Source organism: Trichomycterus rosablanca, chromosome 26, assembly GCF_030014385.1.
Source record: "Trichomycterus rosablanca isolate fTriRos1 chromosome 26, fTriRos1.hap1, whole genome shotgun sequence".
In the NCBI taxonomy this organism is placed as follows: domain Eukaryota; kingdom Metazoa; phylum Chordata; class Actinopteri; order Siluriformes; family Trichomycteridae; genus Trichomycterus; species Trichomycterus rosablanca.
In genome coordinates, this window is record NC_086013.1 from 15,303,080 (window position 1) to 15,322,946 (window position 19,867).

Sequence of the window (19,867 nt, forward strand, 5' to 3'; positions counted from 1 at the left end):
TTTAAATAACATTATAATAGTTTTTTCTACAAAATGTTGAACTAGGAGTCTCCTGATTGAAACTTGGTCATCAACACAGCATTAGTTAGTAATGTAATTATGCAGGAGATTGTAGGCACAAATTCCCTTAGACATACATAAGTCCTGTGAGACGTTTTCTCAATATATAGAGCTTACATAAAGGTCACTCCATCATTTGTTTTTGAAATAGAATGTCCAACAAGCCAACAAGCTCATGGTCACGTGTCAAAATACATTTGGCCATATAGTGTATGTCTGTGGGAATTTGTGCCCATTCAGTCAAAAGAGCGTTTGTATAGCTGGGCACTAATGTTGGTCAAGAAAGCCTCGACTGATGTTCCAGTTGACTGAGGTCAAGACTCAGCAGGTCAATGGACTGAGCAGGTTACTGGATATTCTTTAAATTGAGCTTTTGATTTGTGCATGGGCACAGTATTGCTGAAACATGAAAGAGCCTTCCCTAAACTATTGCTGCATAGATGGAAGCTTATATTTTTTATATTATTGATTTAATACACCTGTTAGCAATTATTGTGGCTCAAACATGTGATGTTTGTCCATATAGTATATGTGGTTTTCCCTCCTTATAATTAAGTGTAGGTATTTTAGCCACACCCAAATCTAACAAGTATTAAAAGCGCCATCATATAAATTCAAAAATGTCCTTTTGGATTTGTGGTAAGAGTCTTGTGAAGGTTATTTCTTGTTCCAGCATTATTTTGTATCTGTGCTCAAATCAAAGTGCAAAAAAACATAGTTTGACGTGTGTAGTGTAGCAGAACGTTAGTAGTCTGAACAAAGCACTGACTTCAACCCTGTAAATCACTTACAGGATAAAATAAAACATCCAATTCAAGCCAGAACCTCTTGTGTCTGCCTTCACAAATGCACAATGATCGTTATGGCCGCAAATAGGTTGGAGGAGCAGCTCGATTTCAGTATCTATAGTTTTGGAATGTGTCATCCTCAAGATCATGGTCTGGTGTCCACAAACTTTTGGCCCTGCATTGTCAGTTGACTAATTGTTAAGATGCCTTGACAATACTAATTTCCTACAGCAGGTCAATAAATATCCAAATCATCAATATCTAAATCCCAAAAGCCAGTCATTTGTTCTATTCAAACATCACCTTCCAGTATTAATGACTTCCTCTTGGTTTCCCTGGAAACAGAGTGATCCTTCTCCCTACTTCCTTTTTTTTCTGCAAAAGGAGACGAGTTTGTAATCCAAATGATCCATGGCCATGTTAAAGAGGCCACAAAAGAGCTCAATAGATGGCCCTTCCTGACCCCGATTCCCTTCCTCCTCACCCCTGAGTGATTGCCTCCCCTGCTGCAGAAGCTGCTGGTCAATTTGGTGAGAACAAAAGCAGAAAGAAAATGCAGCGCGTCTCGGCCCGGGCTGATGATCAACCCTGATTTATACCAGCAGAGAGCCGGGGAGTCTTTTTATCGCGTGGCGGAATGTTTTATAGCGCCCCACTGAGTTCTGTCGTAAAAGCATAGAGGGCAAAAAGAGGAGAGAGAGAGAAAGGTGCAGATGATGAGATGCAGCATATGGTAGTGAGATACAGCCCAACATCTGGATGAGAGAGACAGTGTGCCATTATCTTATCTACAGCTGCAGTGTGAAAGCCTCAGCAGCAGAGATGAGAGTGCCGGATACTGTTCGCCTGGCAGATTTAGGGAGTGTAAGTGTTTGACGACGTGCACACTGAGGGAGATTGATCATAAAAAATAGTGCCTCTGCGTTTTACTCTTGAGAGACCAGTAGTGCACTCGTCTACACATCTGTATTCACTACAGTAAATCTTAATTTCACACAGCGCTGCTGAGAATAGCAAGCCAGCTGTGTGATCGGATACTAATTATACGTAAGATTATACAGATGTGGTATGAGTGGGGAAAATATTGGAACACACCTTGTAATTATCGAATTCATGCATTCCAGCCACAACAATTGCATACAGGTGCAATAAATCAGTTATAAAAAAGGGAAAGATAGTTTAGGGAACAGTTTAGGGAAGGCCCTTTTCTGTTCCAGCATGACTGTACCCTGTGCACAAAGCAAGATCTATAAAGACATGCAGAAAAGCTCAGTTTAAAGAGCCCTGATCTCCGCCCCACTGAACAGCTTTGGAATGAACTTGAATACCAACTGGGGCTTTCTTGACAAATATTAGTACCCAGCCATACAAACACTCTTATGACTGAATGGGCACAAATTCCCACAGACATTCAAAGCCTTGTGAGAAGCCTTCTAAAAAGAGTGGCTGTTGTTATAGCCAAAAAGATCACATAGAGTTCACTATAATTTAATACCATTTGTTTTTAAAATGGGACGTCCAACAGGTGTCCAAATACTTTTGCCCCTGTAGTGTATCATCAGAAGATTTCATTCCAGTTCCTAACGTTGCTACCGTTATCTGTTTCCAGGAGAGCATAACTGGCCCTGCTGTTTAGGTGGGAGGGATGGCATTTCTCTCACTCCCATTAATCAAACCCATCCCAAACAATCTCGGGTCTGTGAGAGCTCACATCCACAAAACTGAGCACTTACAGCATTCAGCTACTCAGTGACTCTGCATGAGCTGCTGTAAAAAAAAAAAGTGATAGAGCTCCTTGGAGGAAGCACATGTTTGCTGCAGTGGCATCGGTGGATTTCAGCCACCCAACAACCTGTCGGCGGTTCATGGCTTGTCCTGGACCCCGTCAGTTTAACACATTTAACCCAATCGTCTATCCATTACAATTTGGGCCATACTTAGGTCTTATGTCTGATCATATGTGCTGCATTTAACACATGAACATGATTAGTAACTACCATCAGCCTGACATTTAACTCTCTGACCATGAAAAGCATAGATGTCATGAAACAGACACTGACGTGTACATTTCGGAGGATGGTTCTAATGTCTTGGCTGATATAGGAGACATTGTGAGGTAGCAGATATTATGAATGCTGCACAACACCATAGTCCTGGGTATAAGCCTCACCTTTAGAACCTGTCTCTAAGAAATTGGTGTACTCAATCATTAACTGGTTAAAGCTGTCGTAACAAATGTATTTTTTCTTTTCAAAAAGTCAACTGATCTTCCATTATTATTATTATTATTATTATTATTATTATTATTATTATTATTATTATTATTATTATTACTACTACTATTTTGTTATTATTATTATTATAATTATCATTGTATTATTATTATTATTATTGTATTATTATTATTATTATTATTTTATTATTGTTGTTATTATTAATATTGTTATTATTTTTTATTTTATTATTATTAGTAGTAGTAATAGTAGTATTTTATTATTATTATTATTATTAATATTTTATTGTTGTTATTGTTGTTATTTATTTATTTATTTATTTATTTATTATTGTTATTGTTATTGTTATTGTTATGTATTTATTATTATTATTTTATTAGTAGTAGTAGTAGTATTTTATTATTATTAAATTATTGTTTTTATTATTATTATTTTATTATTATTATTATTTTATTATTATTTATAGTAGTAGTAGTAGTAGTAGTAGTATTTTATTGTTATTATTATTATTATTATTGTATTATTATTTTTTATTTTATTATTGTTATTATTATTATTATTTCATTATTGTTATTATTATTTTATTATTATTTTATTGTTATTATTATTATTTTATTATTGTTACTATTATTATTATTTTATTATTATTATTATTAGTAGTAGTAGTAGTAGTAGTAGTTTTTGATTATTATTATTATTATTTTGCTTGCTTGTGCTTTCCAGTAAAATTAATGCTATACTAAAAAAAATTCTCTGACAAAAACAGAGTTGAACTGGGTTTAAAAACAGACTTTGACGGTGCTAACGAAGCTAAATAGAAGCAGTCATTTTCCTATTAGTGGGGGCAGAGACAGCTCATCTTATATCACTAACAGAAGTGGTCGCCCGCCAAATGTCAGCTCGTGCAATGTAAGCTTTTGGCTCTGACAGCCAAACGCATTAAGCAAAGGAGTTTTAAAATCAATCCTGGATGCCCGGATGCCAGAACAGGTGTTATAATGTTTTACTTCATATCCACTGCCAAGTCAGTCTGCCGGCCTGGCACGAAGACAGAAGCATTCACAGAGCACAATTATTCATATGAAAAACTACAAAACCAGTACAGTACAGCTCAGAGGTATTGTCTCGTATCTGTTCAAAAGTCTCCTGAAGGCTCAATCACACGACTTGGGAATAAAAGCTGAACTCTGTGCCATGTTGCTTGTTCAGGATTTCCTTACAGTAGGGTTTTATCAGCGTTTGGGCGTAATTATTATGACTATAAATACTAGGGTTAAAGCTTTGGTGCAGGCAAAATACAGGAACCATGGGCAAGGTATGAACTACAGGATTTGACATTTTGCATGGTTTGTTTCACTGATGTGTTGATGAACGATGCTGTATTTCTAGATCCTTTTCTATGAGGACAAAAGCTTCGTGGTCGTTCCTGTGAGTGCAGTAGCAACCGTGCTGACACGTCTTCTTACCTGAGCTGCCGCCATGAGTTCTGGGTGGAAAGTTGCTGCTGGATGAAGTGATACTATGGACTTTCTTTCACTCTTTAGCAGGAGACCGCTGTTCCATGAAGGTGCTGTCGATCCAGCCCTATTTATATAGACACAGAGAAGTGACCAGTCATGTAGTCAGACATGTTCATAACCAGATCACTTCAGAAAATATCACCTATGTTCACACTAACAGACGATAAGTTGCTGATCATTTTTCATGGTTGGCACTAAGGGCGGGGCAGTGAACAGGAGATGGCCAACTGGTAACTTGTTTTAAATGACTCCTGTTACTGTTTTAAAAATTCTGATTGGTCAGTAAAATTTACCAATATGTACCAATATGTCGGATTTGTCACTAAACCGTGTCGAGGTTCATTTGCATAAAATTAGGAACATTTTAATTCCATGTTGTGTGTCGCTCTGTGTCGCGTAAATGGAAGCTCTACTATCACATTTATCCAAAGTGACTTACAGTACAGTGACAGTATTTTATCTAAGCAATTGAGGGTTAAGGGTCTTGCTCAAGGGCCCAACAGTTTGCAATCTGGCAGTGGTGGGGCTTGAACCAGCGACCTTTTGATTACTAGTCCAGTACCTTAACCACTTGGCTACAACTGGCCACTATTAATACTATTACTAGTTCTACCAACAACAGCAATAATAAGATATTTATAAGGCGCTACATGGTACAGCGGTCTCCACAAAGTTGAATCAGTTCATCTGGACACAAGTTTGTTGTAGAGATAAGTTTCGCCACTCAATCCAAGTGACCAGATGAACTGATTCAACTTTGTGGATTTGTGTACCTGGATTATTGAGCATGCATCAAGAGGTACAGCGGTCTATTACGCTATCCGGGTTTGAAACGTAGCAGCCAGCCGGGCATCTGCACAGACATGATTGGCTTTATGGTGGTACCCCTGAGATAGATTGGTGCCCTGTCCAGGGTGGACCCGCAGTGACCCTGACCCTAAAAAAGGAAAATCAACCAACATAAAGTTTGTACGCTGCTGCAGGTGAAGCAGATTTTTTGTAACTAATCAATGACACAGTCAGCTTAGCTGAGCATGTTGCTAATATTGAATTTCAGTGACTTGTTTGTTTCTCTATATTTCACATCATCAGCTGAGTCAGTCAGGCCAGTAATCAGATAACAAGCTATCATTACGAGCGTCGAGGTAATTTCATGCTGTCAAACTTGGGATCGTTTACAAGGTTGCAGAGGGACGAGATGAGACAGACACACACATTGTGGAGTCAGTGAAAAGGTTTGTTTATATACCGAATTTCAAATAATGAGCATGAAGCGCCGAGAAAGTAGAACCAAAAACCGAAGAGCTTAAGAAATGTGTTGTTTTATTTGTAGTCTGAGATAATGCAGCAGTGTCGTCGGTTCCTGATCGACTTCTAATGATCATTTTTGCAGACGTGTACTTCTTAACAAGCTCGCTCACGTTTTTAAAAATGACAATATAAAAAAAAACACAAGACCAGTCCAAAAATATATGCAAAACATAACCATTATGAGACGCAAATGGACAGTCTGGTCATTTTGTAAGGAAGAACCTGCCAGCAAGAGATGGAGGGGGATTACATTTCCATAGACTGATTTCATCTTGGCAACACTGGACCATTAACACATGCAAATGACTGAAACGACTGAACGCAGCGGCACTGTGGAACCTTTCACATAATAAAAAGATCAGATACTTGCTTTCATATTTTAATAACATATTTTAAAACATTGACTCATTTAAAACACTGTTAAAATTTAAAAATCTGCCCTTATTTTAGCAAAAGGGGGTTTCTGAAAATAATTATATATACAGTTTATATATTACAAATAATCATAAAAAACAATAAAGAACAACCATAGGAATATAATCATTTCTTTATTCTATTATGCTGCACAAAATGTACAAGTATTATTTTCACTTTCAAAGTATAAAATTATTTCTCTTAAATAAGTAGGTTTTCATTAATAAGTCCGTAAATGCATTGTTCGTTACACACCCTGAAAAGATCGAATCCCATACGACCTGACATCTGTAACAAAAGTTAGCAATACAAATCCAGCAGATTGCAACCTGACACAGTTTTACCCAGAATTATTGCTCGGCGTTCGCCTGTAAAATGTTTCACCTGATTATTCCTGGACACGAAATAAAAATGATTTTGAATCATGTATAGAGTCGTAGAGGAAAATATATGCTCTCCTTTAAAAAGAGAAGGAAGGAAGAGGCCGTGATCGAGGCCGTTTGTCCGCGGTTGTGATCGTGTGCTTGCGTCTGTGCTCTGGGTTCGGGCGCAGACAGATGACAACGTCTCCGGGAGTCTGGCGGCGGTGAGATCTGGATTCAGTGCTTCTGTGGAGCAGATGAAGAGATCCGGTAAGATGGACGCTGGCATGAATGAGAAGCGTGTCTGACTTGTTGGCATTTAAATCTAAGCACAGCAGGAGCAGTTTTATCAGACTGCAGACGCGTCCGAAGCACCAGTTGAGACTTAATTATTTATTTATTATTTATTTATTACACTTTCATTCATGACAGAAACGGTAGTTACTCATTACACAAGATTCATCGGTTCAATTTTGTATCTCCAGTTCACCTCACTCGGACATCTTTGGACTGTTGGAGGAAACCGGAGCTCCCGGAGGAAACCCACACAGACACAGGGAGAACATGCAAACTCCACACAGAAAGGACCCGGACCACTCCACCTGGGAATCGAACCCCTGTAAGGTGACAGTGCTGCCCACAGAGCCACGTGCCACCCTAAGACTTAATTATAAAAGCATGAAGAAAGCTAACAATTTATAGTTTTATTTATATTTTATGTATATTATTTTTAATATTATTTTAGCACAATATTGAAACAAGACAACAACAACAACAGCAAGAAGGTTCTGGCTTTGATTCCCAGGTGGGGCAGTCCAGGTCCTTTCTGGGTGGAGTTGTGTAACCAGTAACTAGCAGTCGTGTTATGAATGTAACCAAAGTGTGTAAAACCTCACAGTAAAATCCTAAACCAATAGTTCCAATCTCACACAAACACAACTGTTCATGTCTGAGAACAGGAAGGTGGGTGTGTTTTTTTTCCCGTTGCCAGTGTGATATGCGTTCTCCAGGACTGGTCTCCGCTGGAGTCACATGGAACGTAGCGCGGCTTTCTGTACGTCAGTGGTCCCCAACCACCGGGCAGTGGACCGGTACCTGTGATCGCTTCAAGAGCAATGAAATTTCCAACACTTCGGGTGTTATTGTTTCTAATCACCACTAGGTGGGAGCAGCATCTCGTTGCATCAAAAAAAGCTCAGGATTCACACTGATTTTCCATTCTATAGTTATTTAATTTTAAATCCACCTGCCCCAGTCGGTCCATGAAATCATATCTTATATAAATAAGAAACCCAACACTGGCAGGTGACAAGTAGTGGCTGCAGCGTCCATGCCCGAGATGTCGTGTGGTGATCCGGCTCTCTGTGATCAGATTTTGGTGTTGTTTTGGGGTTGTATTTCCCTTAAAAAATGAAGACATTTTACTAAAGAGCTGGTCAGTGATCTGAATCCTAAATCTTTGAGCAAAATTGTGATGAAATAAGATTCTGCCAAATATGCCACATCCAGCAGCTTAATTCATTTTTTTGCTAAAACCCACTCCAGAACAGAAGCCCTATAATCAGTCTGAGCTTTGCCACGTGCGTCGTTTGCATCTCCATTAACAGATGCTTTATACTTCGGATGAGATTTGGAAGAGAAACAGGTAATTAACACCACATGCCCTACAACTTTAGGGTTTCCCTGCAGCGCAACCATTAATTACACACACTTAGCGGCGACGCATAAAGGGGAAGGAAGAGTGAGCAAAATATTCAAATGAATCAAATGCTAACAAATGCTCATAGTGTCCAAACAAACGTTAATGTGACTAACGCTGCTGACTTGACTTGTACGGGGTGGCACGGTGGCTCAGTGGGTAACGATCCCTAGGTGGAGCGGTCCGGGTCCGAGTTTGCATGTTCTCCCCATGTCTGCGTTGGTTTTCATTCCTGGTTTTCACAGGAATTTGAGTCATGATACACTCTAAGAATACTGGGGGTGTCCGCGGCACTGTCCAGTAAACACTTCTACCATAATGTACTGTAAGAAGCTACAGTACAGATTGCTGATCCAATGAGATCTGAGAGCGATTGTGATTATTCAGAATAGTATTAAATTGCAGCTACTACAACTGATAATAAAGTCATTCAGATGCTACTATAGACTTAGCATTGTTGTGAATGTGGCACAATTCCAGCAGTGAAGTGAAATGTTTATTTATTTATTTATTTATTAGGATTATAACGTCATGTTTTACACTTTGGTTCCATTCATGACAGGACAGGAACGGTAGTTACTGCTTACACAAGATTCATCAGTTTAGGTTTAATGTCAAACACGCTTTTGTATCTCCAGTTCACCTCACTTGCACACAGAAAGGACCCGGACCGCTCCACCTGGGAATCGAACCCAGGTCCTTCTTGCTGTGAGGCGGACAGTGCTACCCACCGAGCCACCGTGCCACCTGAAGTGAAATGAAGCAAACACACAAGCACATCTTATAAACAGCACTTGAAAAACCCAAAGAGCAAAAGTAAAACAGACAGATGGATTTTTTTAGCTTCATTTTTAACAGCTGCGTCTGTATCATAAATTTCCGTTTATGCTCAGTGTATTGATTCTGTGACTAAATATCTAATAAAGCATTTCTCCCGCAGCCAGCAGGCCACAGCTGCTTCAGAGATTTACACGTAGGGTTTCCCGTGGTCAGATGCTCACGAGGAAAGCTCGGCGCAATGAGCCGTGCATCAGGCTCTGAGCATCCTCGCTGAAAACACACACCTATTTCCCTCTCGTGAGTCTCCGTCATAGGGGACGAGCGCCGGAAAAAGACTACAGGTTGTGAAACATTAGGTACCTAATGATCAATACAAAGCAGGATAATACTAATTTAAAGCCAAACGAAATGTCAGTTCCACAGAGACCGAGAGCAAAATCAAGGGGGAGCGAGTCGGGGAACGTTCAGTTCGGCTATTAGAATCGTATGTCTCCATTCTCCGCGATGTAATGATGTCAAAGTGGAGCTGAGGCTTCATTAATATTTAACAGTGCATTAGGACGCATATCATCCCAGTAATTAAGGGTATTTTTCCTCTATCAAATGCTGCCCCGGGGCTGAAGAAGCCTCCTGATGTGTGAGCAAGCATTAGCACCCAGGAATGTGTGCACACTTTTTGATTTCTTTAGCTCTTGGCCTCTGAACGTCTGTCGAATTGATTTGAACTGTTAAAAAGCCGAGTCCAACTGAACAGTAATTAGAACAGTAAGCTAGAAATATTTGGCTTGGATCTTTAAGCAACAGCAAAATTTCTGCGCTTATGAGAAAACCACGGCCGATCCATTAAGCTGTACAGAAGGAAGAGCTGAGCGGTTACATTTCACATCAAAGTCACATTTAAGCTTCATGTCAAGACACACAAAGCATGTGGACATCCCTCTTAATTATTTATTCATTTATTTATTTATTAGGATTTTAACGTTATGTTTTACACACTTTGGTTCCATTCATGACTGGACAGGTAGTTACTGCTTACACAAGATTCATCAGTTCAAGTTTTTAATGTCAGACGCAGTCATGAACAATTTTGTATCTCCAATTAACCAGACTGCACGTCTTTGGACTGTGGGAGGAAACCGGAGCGCCCGGCGGAAACCCACACAGACACGGGGAGAACATGCAAACTCCACACAGAAAGGACCCGGACCGCTCTACCTAGAAATCAAACCCAGGACCACCCGCATCCCGGTGCTTCATTTTTATACCAGTAAAGTTGATTGGCTGTATAAACGTATAAATAAAAAAATGAGTTTGGTGCAGTTGTATTGTTTAGAGTTTACTGTGTAGCTGTTGTTCCTGCTGCTTTCAGATCTGCAACATCTGTTTGCTTGTTTGTATGTTGTTTTATAGGCAGTTTAGCTCATATGACTATTTCCTGGCTGGTAAACGTTTTATGTTTTATATTATTATACGTGTTCTTTATTTTAAAGAAATAAGCTTAGGTTAAAGAAACTCCAGCGTCCTGCACAGAGCCCTGACCTCAGCCCCACTGAACAGCTTTGGAATGAACTAGAACATTAATCAAGGCTTTCCTGACCAATCAGTGCCCTGTCATACAAATGCTCTCGACTGAATGGACACAAACTTCCACAGAACTTCTCAGAAGAGCGGCTGTTGATAGAGATGAGAAGATCACATTAAGGTTACACTATCTCAATACCAAACGTCCAACAAGTTTATGGTCAACTGTCCACATACTTTTGGCCATATAGTGTACTTTGTTTACGTCTCCTTTTCAGGTATTTGGTTTTGGTTCTTCCTGTTCTTATGTTCTGGTTTATCTTATATAGTTTGTTGTTTTTTTCTTTATTTTTTGGTCGTCCATTCGGGCCATTCGAGCCATTCGGGCCATTCGACGTCCCATGTATTAATGATATATGCGCTTGTGTTTTAAGATCTGTTGCAGAAATTAGTTTTTGATCTTAATCTTGAAAGCCTCCTTAGATGTAGTATTCTCTGTTTTGTTTCCCTCTAGTCCACAGTGTCCAGGTATCCAGCAGAATATTTTCTTGTATTTCTGTGCTTTGAGTGAATTTACATTTACAATTTCGGCATCCAAAGCGACTTACAATACTGTGACAGTACACAGTCTAAGCGATCAAGGTCTAAGTGCCTTGCTCAGGGGCCCAACAGTGGCCTGGCAGTGGTGGCAGCAGCTTGAACCAGCAACCTTCCGATTACTAGTCCAGTACAACTGCCCTAGTGGTGAAAATACTGCCTGGATGATGCTGGGTGGGTTGGGTGAAATAATTGGGTGAGTGTTTGCAAGCATGTGTTTGAGTTTGTGCAGATCATTGACTGTTGACTTCTTGTTTTCTCGACGTACTCTAGCACCACGAGGATAGTTTGTGCTTCTGCTGTAAATACTGAGCTCTGTTCTGTTTACACACGGTGTTTCCTGCTACCTGCTGGAGCGAATCCATTTTGGGTTTGGGTTTGGGCTCGGTCCGTATAGCTTTTTTGTATCATTAGTCTGAAAGCATGTCGTAAATCGTGTGTAGTCGTATTTGACTTGCAAATTATCTGACAAATTGTCCTGAGTTGTTTCTGTTGTTTGCTATTATGGCTTTGTTGCTTTTCCTATTTAAATATGGTAAAATAGCTATTATTGGAGCTTTTAAACAGCAGGTGAGTTTGCTATTCTTGTCTCGTGTGCTTTTGCTTCAAGGGTATTATTCTAAAGATCTTGCCCTAAAAAATCCAGGCTGGCTCTGTGTTTGTGTGTATGCAAAGTGACCAAGCCAGGAAAAAAACAGCCTGATTCAGGGGTAATTGCAGCACAACCTTTTGTTTAACATAAATAAAGACAATCAAAGCTACGCTCCATTTGTTCATACTAAAGTAACCGAGGGCTGGATGGAGACCAAAGTAGAGACATGTGGAAGGGAGAGATAGGCAGCTCCTCTCTTCTCTTCCTGACCTGCACCGAGAGCGCCCATAATCCTACCCAATGCTGCGCTGCTCAGCCGTGATTAGCTCAGACGGCAGATTAGAAACAAGCAAGTAATTACGGCTCTTGCGACTATCTTTTCAATTCGCTGAGCAATTTTCCTCCTGATTGTTAAAAAGATGCTCTATTACTGCGGATGGACACACAGAGTGGTAATTTCTGGAATGGTAGTATCGCTTCTGAAGGAATTAGAACACGCTTTGTCTTTGTCAGAAGTGGAGGGAGGGAAATTATTGTGTGCTTTAAGGTGGGTCCATTTTCCCTGAAATCAGAGAGCGGAATGAGGTATAACACCCTGGACAAGATGTCAATCCATCACAGAGGCTCGGCCATCCCACCCCTCACACATAGGCAATCATGTCTGCATGTAACCGCCTGACTGGCTGATAGTACAGCTGGGGATTCGAACCCTAAATCCCAGCAGTAGTGGGTTAGTGTTATTTACCGCAGTGCCACCCGAGTGCCTAGCACAGACCCACGGTTCCAAATGCTTGAATATTATTACGGTACTTGTGTATTTTATTAGTATTATTAGTGTGATTGCAGTAGGCTGCAGTTGGATACACACACCCGTTACCCGCCACACCCATTTTTTTTTTGCCCTTTTTAGCCCCATTCACATCCATTATTTTTTTTAAATGTTGAGATATCAACACCGTTCCAATTCTAAATTGTCCGGCCAGTTGATGACACCGCTAATTGTGTACAACTTTTGGATACGCACACCCCCTCACCCGCCACTTCCATTCATCTTTTAAAATACCGAGATATCAATGCTATTATAACTCTAAATCGTCCTTCCCATTGATGACACAGTGACTTGTATATAGCTTTTGGATATGTGCACCTACAGTATTTACCAGGTTGATCTACAGAACTTCTGCATGCATGACCAAAAGTATTCCTACAGCATTTTCTTTTTCTCTAGTTAATATTAATAATGCACCCTCACTCCATCATCTAACAGAAAATACTGTAAAACACGCTAGCACACTCGTCGGTTCAAAGCTCGAACAAGAACAATGATTGGCTGTTGTTCATACAGGGTGGGAGCCGGAGCCGGGACCTCATAACTAATGCAATTGCGTCCTCTGCAGGCTGGTTGATGGCACCAGGGTTGATCAGGGTGTGGCTCTCCGTACACAAAGCTGATCCACATTTGAACTCGCCTCGTGCAGGTGAAAAGATGCAGTCGGCTACTGCACACGTGTCTCGCTCTCCTCAATCAGAAGTGGAGATCAGCATCAGTAGAGAGGAAGCGCAATGCAATCGAGTAATTGGATATGAATAGATTGGAGAGAAAACTGGGAAAAATGTTAATGATGAAATAATCTTCTTGAAACTGAGGGGTACTCAGGCATGTGGCATAGTTCAACTCCTTTTGAGTTATGGCTCCAGGGGAGGAGGGGTTAAAAATATGAACTATTAATTTGCTTTAAATTTTCATAAGAGTAATAAAAAAACAGAGGAGAGGCAGCGGGCGAGAGAGACAGCGGAGCTACAATCGAACCCTGCTCCTAATGACCATCTGAATATTTCATGGCTGTCTGGTGGCCGGGACTTCTTCAGGCCACCGAAAAGACTTTGAAATTAGCATCAGCTCATGACACCCTTCATCCACCAGCTTAAAATGCTAAATGACTGTGCAGAGCCAAAAATATAATAGCTCCGTCCGAAAGGCATTGAGTGCTACACGGTACCTTTCATATTTGTTTGTATGAGTAAATGGCATGGCGGCTGCTAATTTGAAGCTCCTTTGTGGCAGGACTGTATTTTTTGTATGTTTAGAAAATAAAGCGTGAATCGCAGCACTGGAGGACAAAAGCTAAAAGGCCAGCGCTCAGGGGTAAAAATAGCTTCTGAAGTGCCACAGTCTCCTCAAGCCATGCAATGTAATTTCAGTTTAAAGTAGGGCAGAAAGAGGGAGTGCTTTACGCAGCAGTTGGCAGGCCATATGCCAAAACTAATGAGAGCCAGAACTCCAACAGGGCTAAGATCCATATTTACAGAATCACTAAACACCCGATAAGTCAGGCTCGTTCTGCATACTGCAGCTCTCTGCTGTATCGCACTGTGGGCAAACAGCAATTTGCTGCAATCAGAATGCAAATAGGTTTCTATAAAGGGTTTGAACTTGCGCAATTTGTCTGGCGTTTATTATGCAAAGTAAAGGCGGGACGGTGGCTCGGCGGGTATCGCTGTCGCCTCACAGCAATAAGGTCCAGGGTTTGATTCCCTGGTGGAGCGGCCTGGGTTGCATGTTCTCCCAGAGTCTGTGTGGGTTTCCTCCGGGAGTTCCGGTTTCCTCCCACAGTCCAAAGACGTGCCAGTGAGGTGAATTGGAGATACAAAATTGTCCATGAATGTGTTAATTAAAAACTACCTGTCCTGTCATGAATGGAACCAAAGTGTGTAAAACATGATGGTAAAATCCTAATAAATAAATCAACAAGGCAGATTTATGCAACTACAGTTTATGTTGGGGCCCTTGATGTAGCCAGGGGTCTATTACGCTTGTCCACTACGTCTGGGTTTAAATCTGGAAGCCATCGATTGCAGAAGACACATAGCAAAGGGCGCTGAGGTAGCACACCAAAGCTGACATCTCAAACTTGTCAGTTAAACGAGGGATAATAAGGATCAGGGTGTGGCTCTCTGTACACAAAGCTGATCCACATATGAACTCGCCTAGTCAGCTACTGCACATGTGTCGGAGGGGGCGTGTGTTAGTCACGGCTCTCCTCAGTCAGAGTGGTGGTCAACATCAGTATAGAGGAGGCGTAAAGCAATCGGGTAATTGGATACGACTATGTTGGGAGGAAAATTGGGGATAATATGCAAATGGGGGAAGAAATTGTTTTTAAAAACACATTTTAATATAGATATAACACATAAACGTTTTACATATGTAGTAAAACGACCAACTAGGTCTATTAATGTACTGTGAACTACGAGGGTTCTTCAAAAAGTTTCCACACTTTTAAAAACTCTATTTATTAAGAATTTTAATAAAAATAACATCACTTTTCTACATAATCACCTTCCGATGCATTTTTCCAGCATCATACCAACTTTTTAATGCCGTCAGCAAATGCCGCTGGTTGAAAATGCACCGCTCATCATCACATGAAAATCTTCTTCCCCTTAAAGCTTCTTTGAGCGTCCAAAAAGGTGGAAATCAGATGGAGCTAAATCCGGACTATAAGCATCTTTCAGTCTCTCACACACGACTGATTACTCCTCCTCCTACTACACCCTCACAGTTTATAACCAAAATATAAAAGTGCTGAAACTTTTTGAAGATCCCTTGTACAACTATAAACAAGAGGTAACAGAGAACTGGGATTTTGGGCGACGCCTGCCTTCCTATATGACGCGCTATAATTCAACTATTTGTCTCCTGCACTCACTCACCTGCTGGAGTCTCTATGCCGCTTTACCCTCTATGCCTCTGGCAGATTCGGCGGCCCGCGCCAATCCGTCGGCCATTAAAGCCTCCTCCAGACTCCTCCTGGCCTGGTACACCTTTAGCTCCTGCTCTCTGAGAAGACAGACGTGGTGGATTAGAAAAAGAAAGATGAAGACAGGTCTGGACGTCAGAAGACTGCACTCTGTACACTGCTGTCTAACTGTTCTCTTGATTATGTTTGACCCCTCGTTACCACTTTCCATCATCCATCAGATCCTCCTCTCTCTCTCTCTCATGCCCTTCCCCCAAACTGTCTCCATGCCTGTCGCTCAACTACCCCGCCCGTCTGCCCTCCATCTCTTCTGCTCACCTCGGATCTACTCTAAGCTCTCATTAGCGAATCTCACACAACTTCAGAAGCCGTCGTGGGCTTAATTAGAGGTTAATGAAGGCAGAGGCAAACAAAACACAAGAGTGCTCACTAATGATTTCCTCCGTCCATTTCTTTTTAACATGATTTAAGGACACGCAGCATTTTAACCAAAAGGAACCTTGGCAGGCATTGCAACTAGACACTCTTCTTAATGGTCATCATAACTTATATGTAGTTGTGCATTTGACATGTTTATGATAAGCACATCAAATTTATTAAGAGTACTTTATTAAGAGTAGTTTATTTCTAATGTATTTATTTAGGCTTAGGCTGTGCTTACACAGTGGTTATATTCACGGTAGGATTTGTAGGTAATTCTCATATTCAGTTCATAGTCCTTGTCAGGTGTTGTTCTTATATGCTGTTCTTTAGATTCACTTTGTTCTTTTAGACCAATTTTTTCCAAAAACTTGAAGACTGTTTTCATTTCGGCTTAATTAAAGATTTCTCTTTGTCGTTGCTGTAAGTATTTAGGACAAAAGTATGTTTACACCAGTCCCTAATTCCACATTTCTGTCTCAACAAATGGTTGAGTGTGTAACGCCTTGCGCTCTGACCCCAGCGTCCAGGCATAACATTATGACCCCTGACCGGTGAAGTGAACACTGATTATCTCTTCATCACGGCACCTGTTAGTGGGGGGGATATATTAGGCAGCAAGTGAACATTTTATCCTCAGAGTTGATGTTAGAAGCAGGAAAAATGATCAAGCGTGAGGATTTGAGTGAGTTTGAGGGCCAAACTGTGATGGCTAGAAGACTGGAACAGAGCATCTCCAAAACTGCAGCTCTTGTGGGGTGTTCCCGGTCTGCAGTGGTCACTATCTATCAAAAGTGGTCCAAGGAACGAACAGTGGTAAACCGGCGACAGGGTCATGCTGCTGTAGCTCAGATTGCTGAAGAGGTTAATGCTGGTTCTGATAGAAAGGGGTCAGAATACACAGTGCATCACAGTTTGTTGAGTATGGGGCAGCAAAGTGGGACCAACACAATGTTAGGAAGGTGGTCATAATGTTATGCCTAATTGGTGTATGTATATATGACCAATTAAGGTATTCTATTTTGTTCTAAGATAAAAGGGAAATACAGATTTAATTCAAAGAAAAAAGACTATGCAACCCCTATATCACCCATCACTCAGACCTATATGGTCTTGGATCATATACTTCTGAAAGTCTTTCACTTCACTCATTTTTGAATAAGTGTTTTATTTAATCATAAGTTGGCTATTTAAGGTCCTGCCTCAACAGTTCAATGAAGTTATAAAAATATTTCCTGCAGGTGGTCTGGATTGCACCACCCTCCCAAAAATGATGAGGATAAAACAGCTGGTTCAGTGAAATGAATAAATAAATAAATAAATAATGTGTAAGTATAAAACAAGCTAGATTAGGCGCCCAGGTGGCGCAGTGGGATATTCCGCTAGCACACCAGCACCGAGATTCTGAACTCCTCAGTGCCACCGGACGGCTGGGCGCCATCTAGCGGGCATAATTGGCAGTGCCTGCAGGGAGGGATGACTGTAGAATAATCCCATAGTAGATAAATATAAGATATCATCACATTTGTAAAAACTTTCCTGACACTTTGGTCTGGTGAACACTGTGAAGGAAACTTTTAATGCTGACCACAAATTTGTCCTAAACAAGCACACAGGGCAGCTGGCTTCTGAACAGGCCGGTCGGTCTTTATCTTTATCTCTGAAATGTGCAAATCGAGCCTGACAACGCTGCCCACTGCCTGAGAAGCTGACATATCCAAACACAATGAGGATGAACCCACTGCGACCATTAGATGACATGGACCGGCAGAAAATCACCACAGCATGAGCCTGACACTCTGCACACACGCTGTCTCTGTCACTCAGACCCCGTCTGCTGTCTCCCTGTCTGCTTCCAGAGGGCAGAACGGACTAGACACGATTCATTTCCTTTATTTCTCCCAACTCTGTAATCACGGGCGGCGTGCAGCTCATCTCCAAAGCTTTTCACAGTCCATAAGGTTGTTTGGACCCACATCTAACACATCCCACTCAGACATCTGATCCTAATATCAAGTGGAGTGACGTGTAGAACTACTGCCATCTAGTGGGTGCCGCTTTCCCATCCTTTTAGTGATATTAAACAGGGACATCAAATAAAACAGCCGGTAATTATTAGGAATCATACAGAGTTTATGGACGAGTGTGGCTCCCTTGGCACTTTTAGCCATTTATCTAAGTAATCAATAATGTCTAAACATTTATTTGTATTACCCAGTTTTACTAGTGCCTCACATCTGATCAAAAACAGGTACCAATTATTTCTAAGCCTAGTCATTCCACATCACGTCTGTAAACGTGATAATTTTACCAGCACGGCTGACAGATAAATACATCATTTTGTGCCAAAATGAGTAAAAGCTCATCAGCATTCCGAAGGCGTTCTCCGACCGAAAACGAATCTGTCTTGCTGGGAGAAAATCCTATCTCGGTTCTTTGCTTTTTCAAATACAGAAGCTGGTCGCCGATTTATCCTGTCTGTAATGCATCACAGAGCTGGAGCGAGATTGAAATTGCCTTCCATTATGAACTGTATGGAGTCGTCCGCTATCCGGCACTCCAGCGTAACGGCGCTAATCCTGAGGAGCGAACTGAACGTACCCTGAGCAGGAGAATGGGATGGAACTTATGAAAGGAAGTAAAAACGAAGCACACAGATAATAACCTGTGTTCACAACAAACAAGTCGATACTTCAAGCCTAACAAACCACGAGTGGATTTTTGTCTTATCAGGGAGAGCCGAGAGGTCGGACGAGAAGCTTGTGGTTCCTGTTTTCACTACAAACAGGCATGAAAATCAGCAGGAATCGATTTCTGGAGAAAATAGGACTTGGATTGCGGTGACAGGCGTCTATTCGCCAATCACACTGATAGCGTTCAACTGCAATCTGGCCTTATTGTTAGACTCCCAGCTTAACACACACACACACACACACACGTACTTGATGTCATCATCAGTGACGATAAAGGATTTGCAGAGTGGCTGAGAGGTGTTGAGCCAGATTGCAGGGTTTTTCTCGGCGGCCGTGGACGTCTGACCCGTGATGGGACCCGAACTCATGTGCAGAGCGGTGGCGATGGCCGAAAGCAACGTCTCATCTGACGACTCTGGACCCACACCTAGAAAACATGTGAATAAAATTATAAATTGCTACAGAATATATAATGATTCAACACTGAATAAATTACAGCACATTAGATAGATAGATAGATAGATAGATAGATAGATAGATAGATAGATAGATAGATAGATAGATAGATAGATAGATAGATAGATAGATAGAGACAGACAGACAGACAGACAGACAGACAGATACTTTATTTATCCCGAAGGAAATTATTGCATAACAACAGATTACTGCTGTTAATCATCAGATTTTCATACATCAGCAAATACCAAGTATACAATCAATGACTACTAGTGTCGTTAAATCACAGAACCTTAATACTTTAATCATTAGTAATGGTCCAGGCCTTCAAACTATGGACCTTGTGTGCATGCTACATTTGCCGGTGTTTAACTTCTGCAGACCAAAAAATAATCTAACATCTAAATCTGTATATTAATATTATTATACTCATTCATACCTATATCTGATATTATATTTCTATGTATAATATTTATCCCTCTGTATATTTATATATAAAACAATGCATAATATTGCTTATATTGTATATACTGTACATATACCCATAACCTATATATTGTATATATATACCATAACGATAACTTTATTTTAAAATGTGTACTTCTATATCTGTATACATTGTTTATAAGAATAGTTACACAACTGCTCATATTATTATT

At 40.7% G+C, this 19,867-nt stretch overlaps 1 protein-coding gene across 1 annotated transcript in view; it reads right to left on the minus strand.

The window, feature by feature from the left end:
- Positions 1-6,442: 6,442 nt before the first annotated feature.
- Positions 6,443-19,867, minus strand: part of mbd2 (methyl-CpG binding domain protein 2) — a 42,252-nt gene continuing 28,827 nt past the window's right edge. Inside the window, exons 5-7 of the mRNA XM_062988880.1 lie at positions 19,002-19,179; positions 15,593-15,719; positions 6,443-6,935 (exon numbers count right to left, since the gene is read on the minus strand). Coding sequence (XP_062844950.1) covers positions 15,605-15,719; positions 19,002-19,179 — 293 coding nt within the window. The 3' untranslated portion in view covers positions 6,443-6,935; positions 15,593-15,604. The remainder of the gene's footprint in view (positions 6,936-15,592; positions 15,720-19,001; positions 19,180-19,867) is intronic.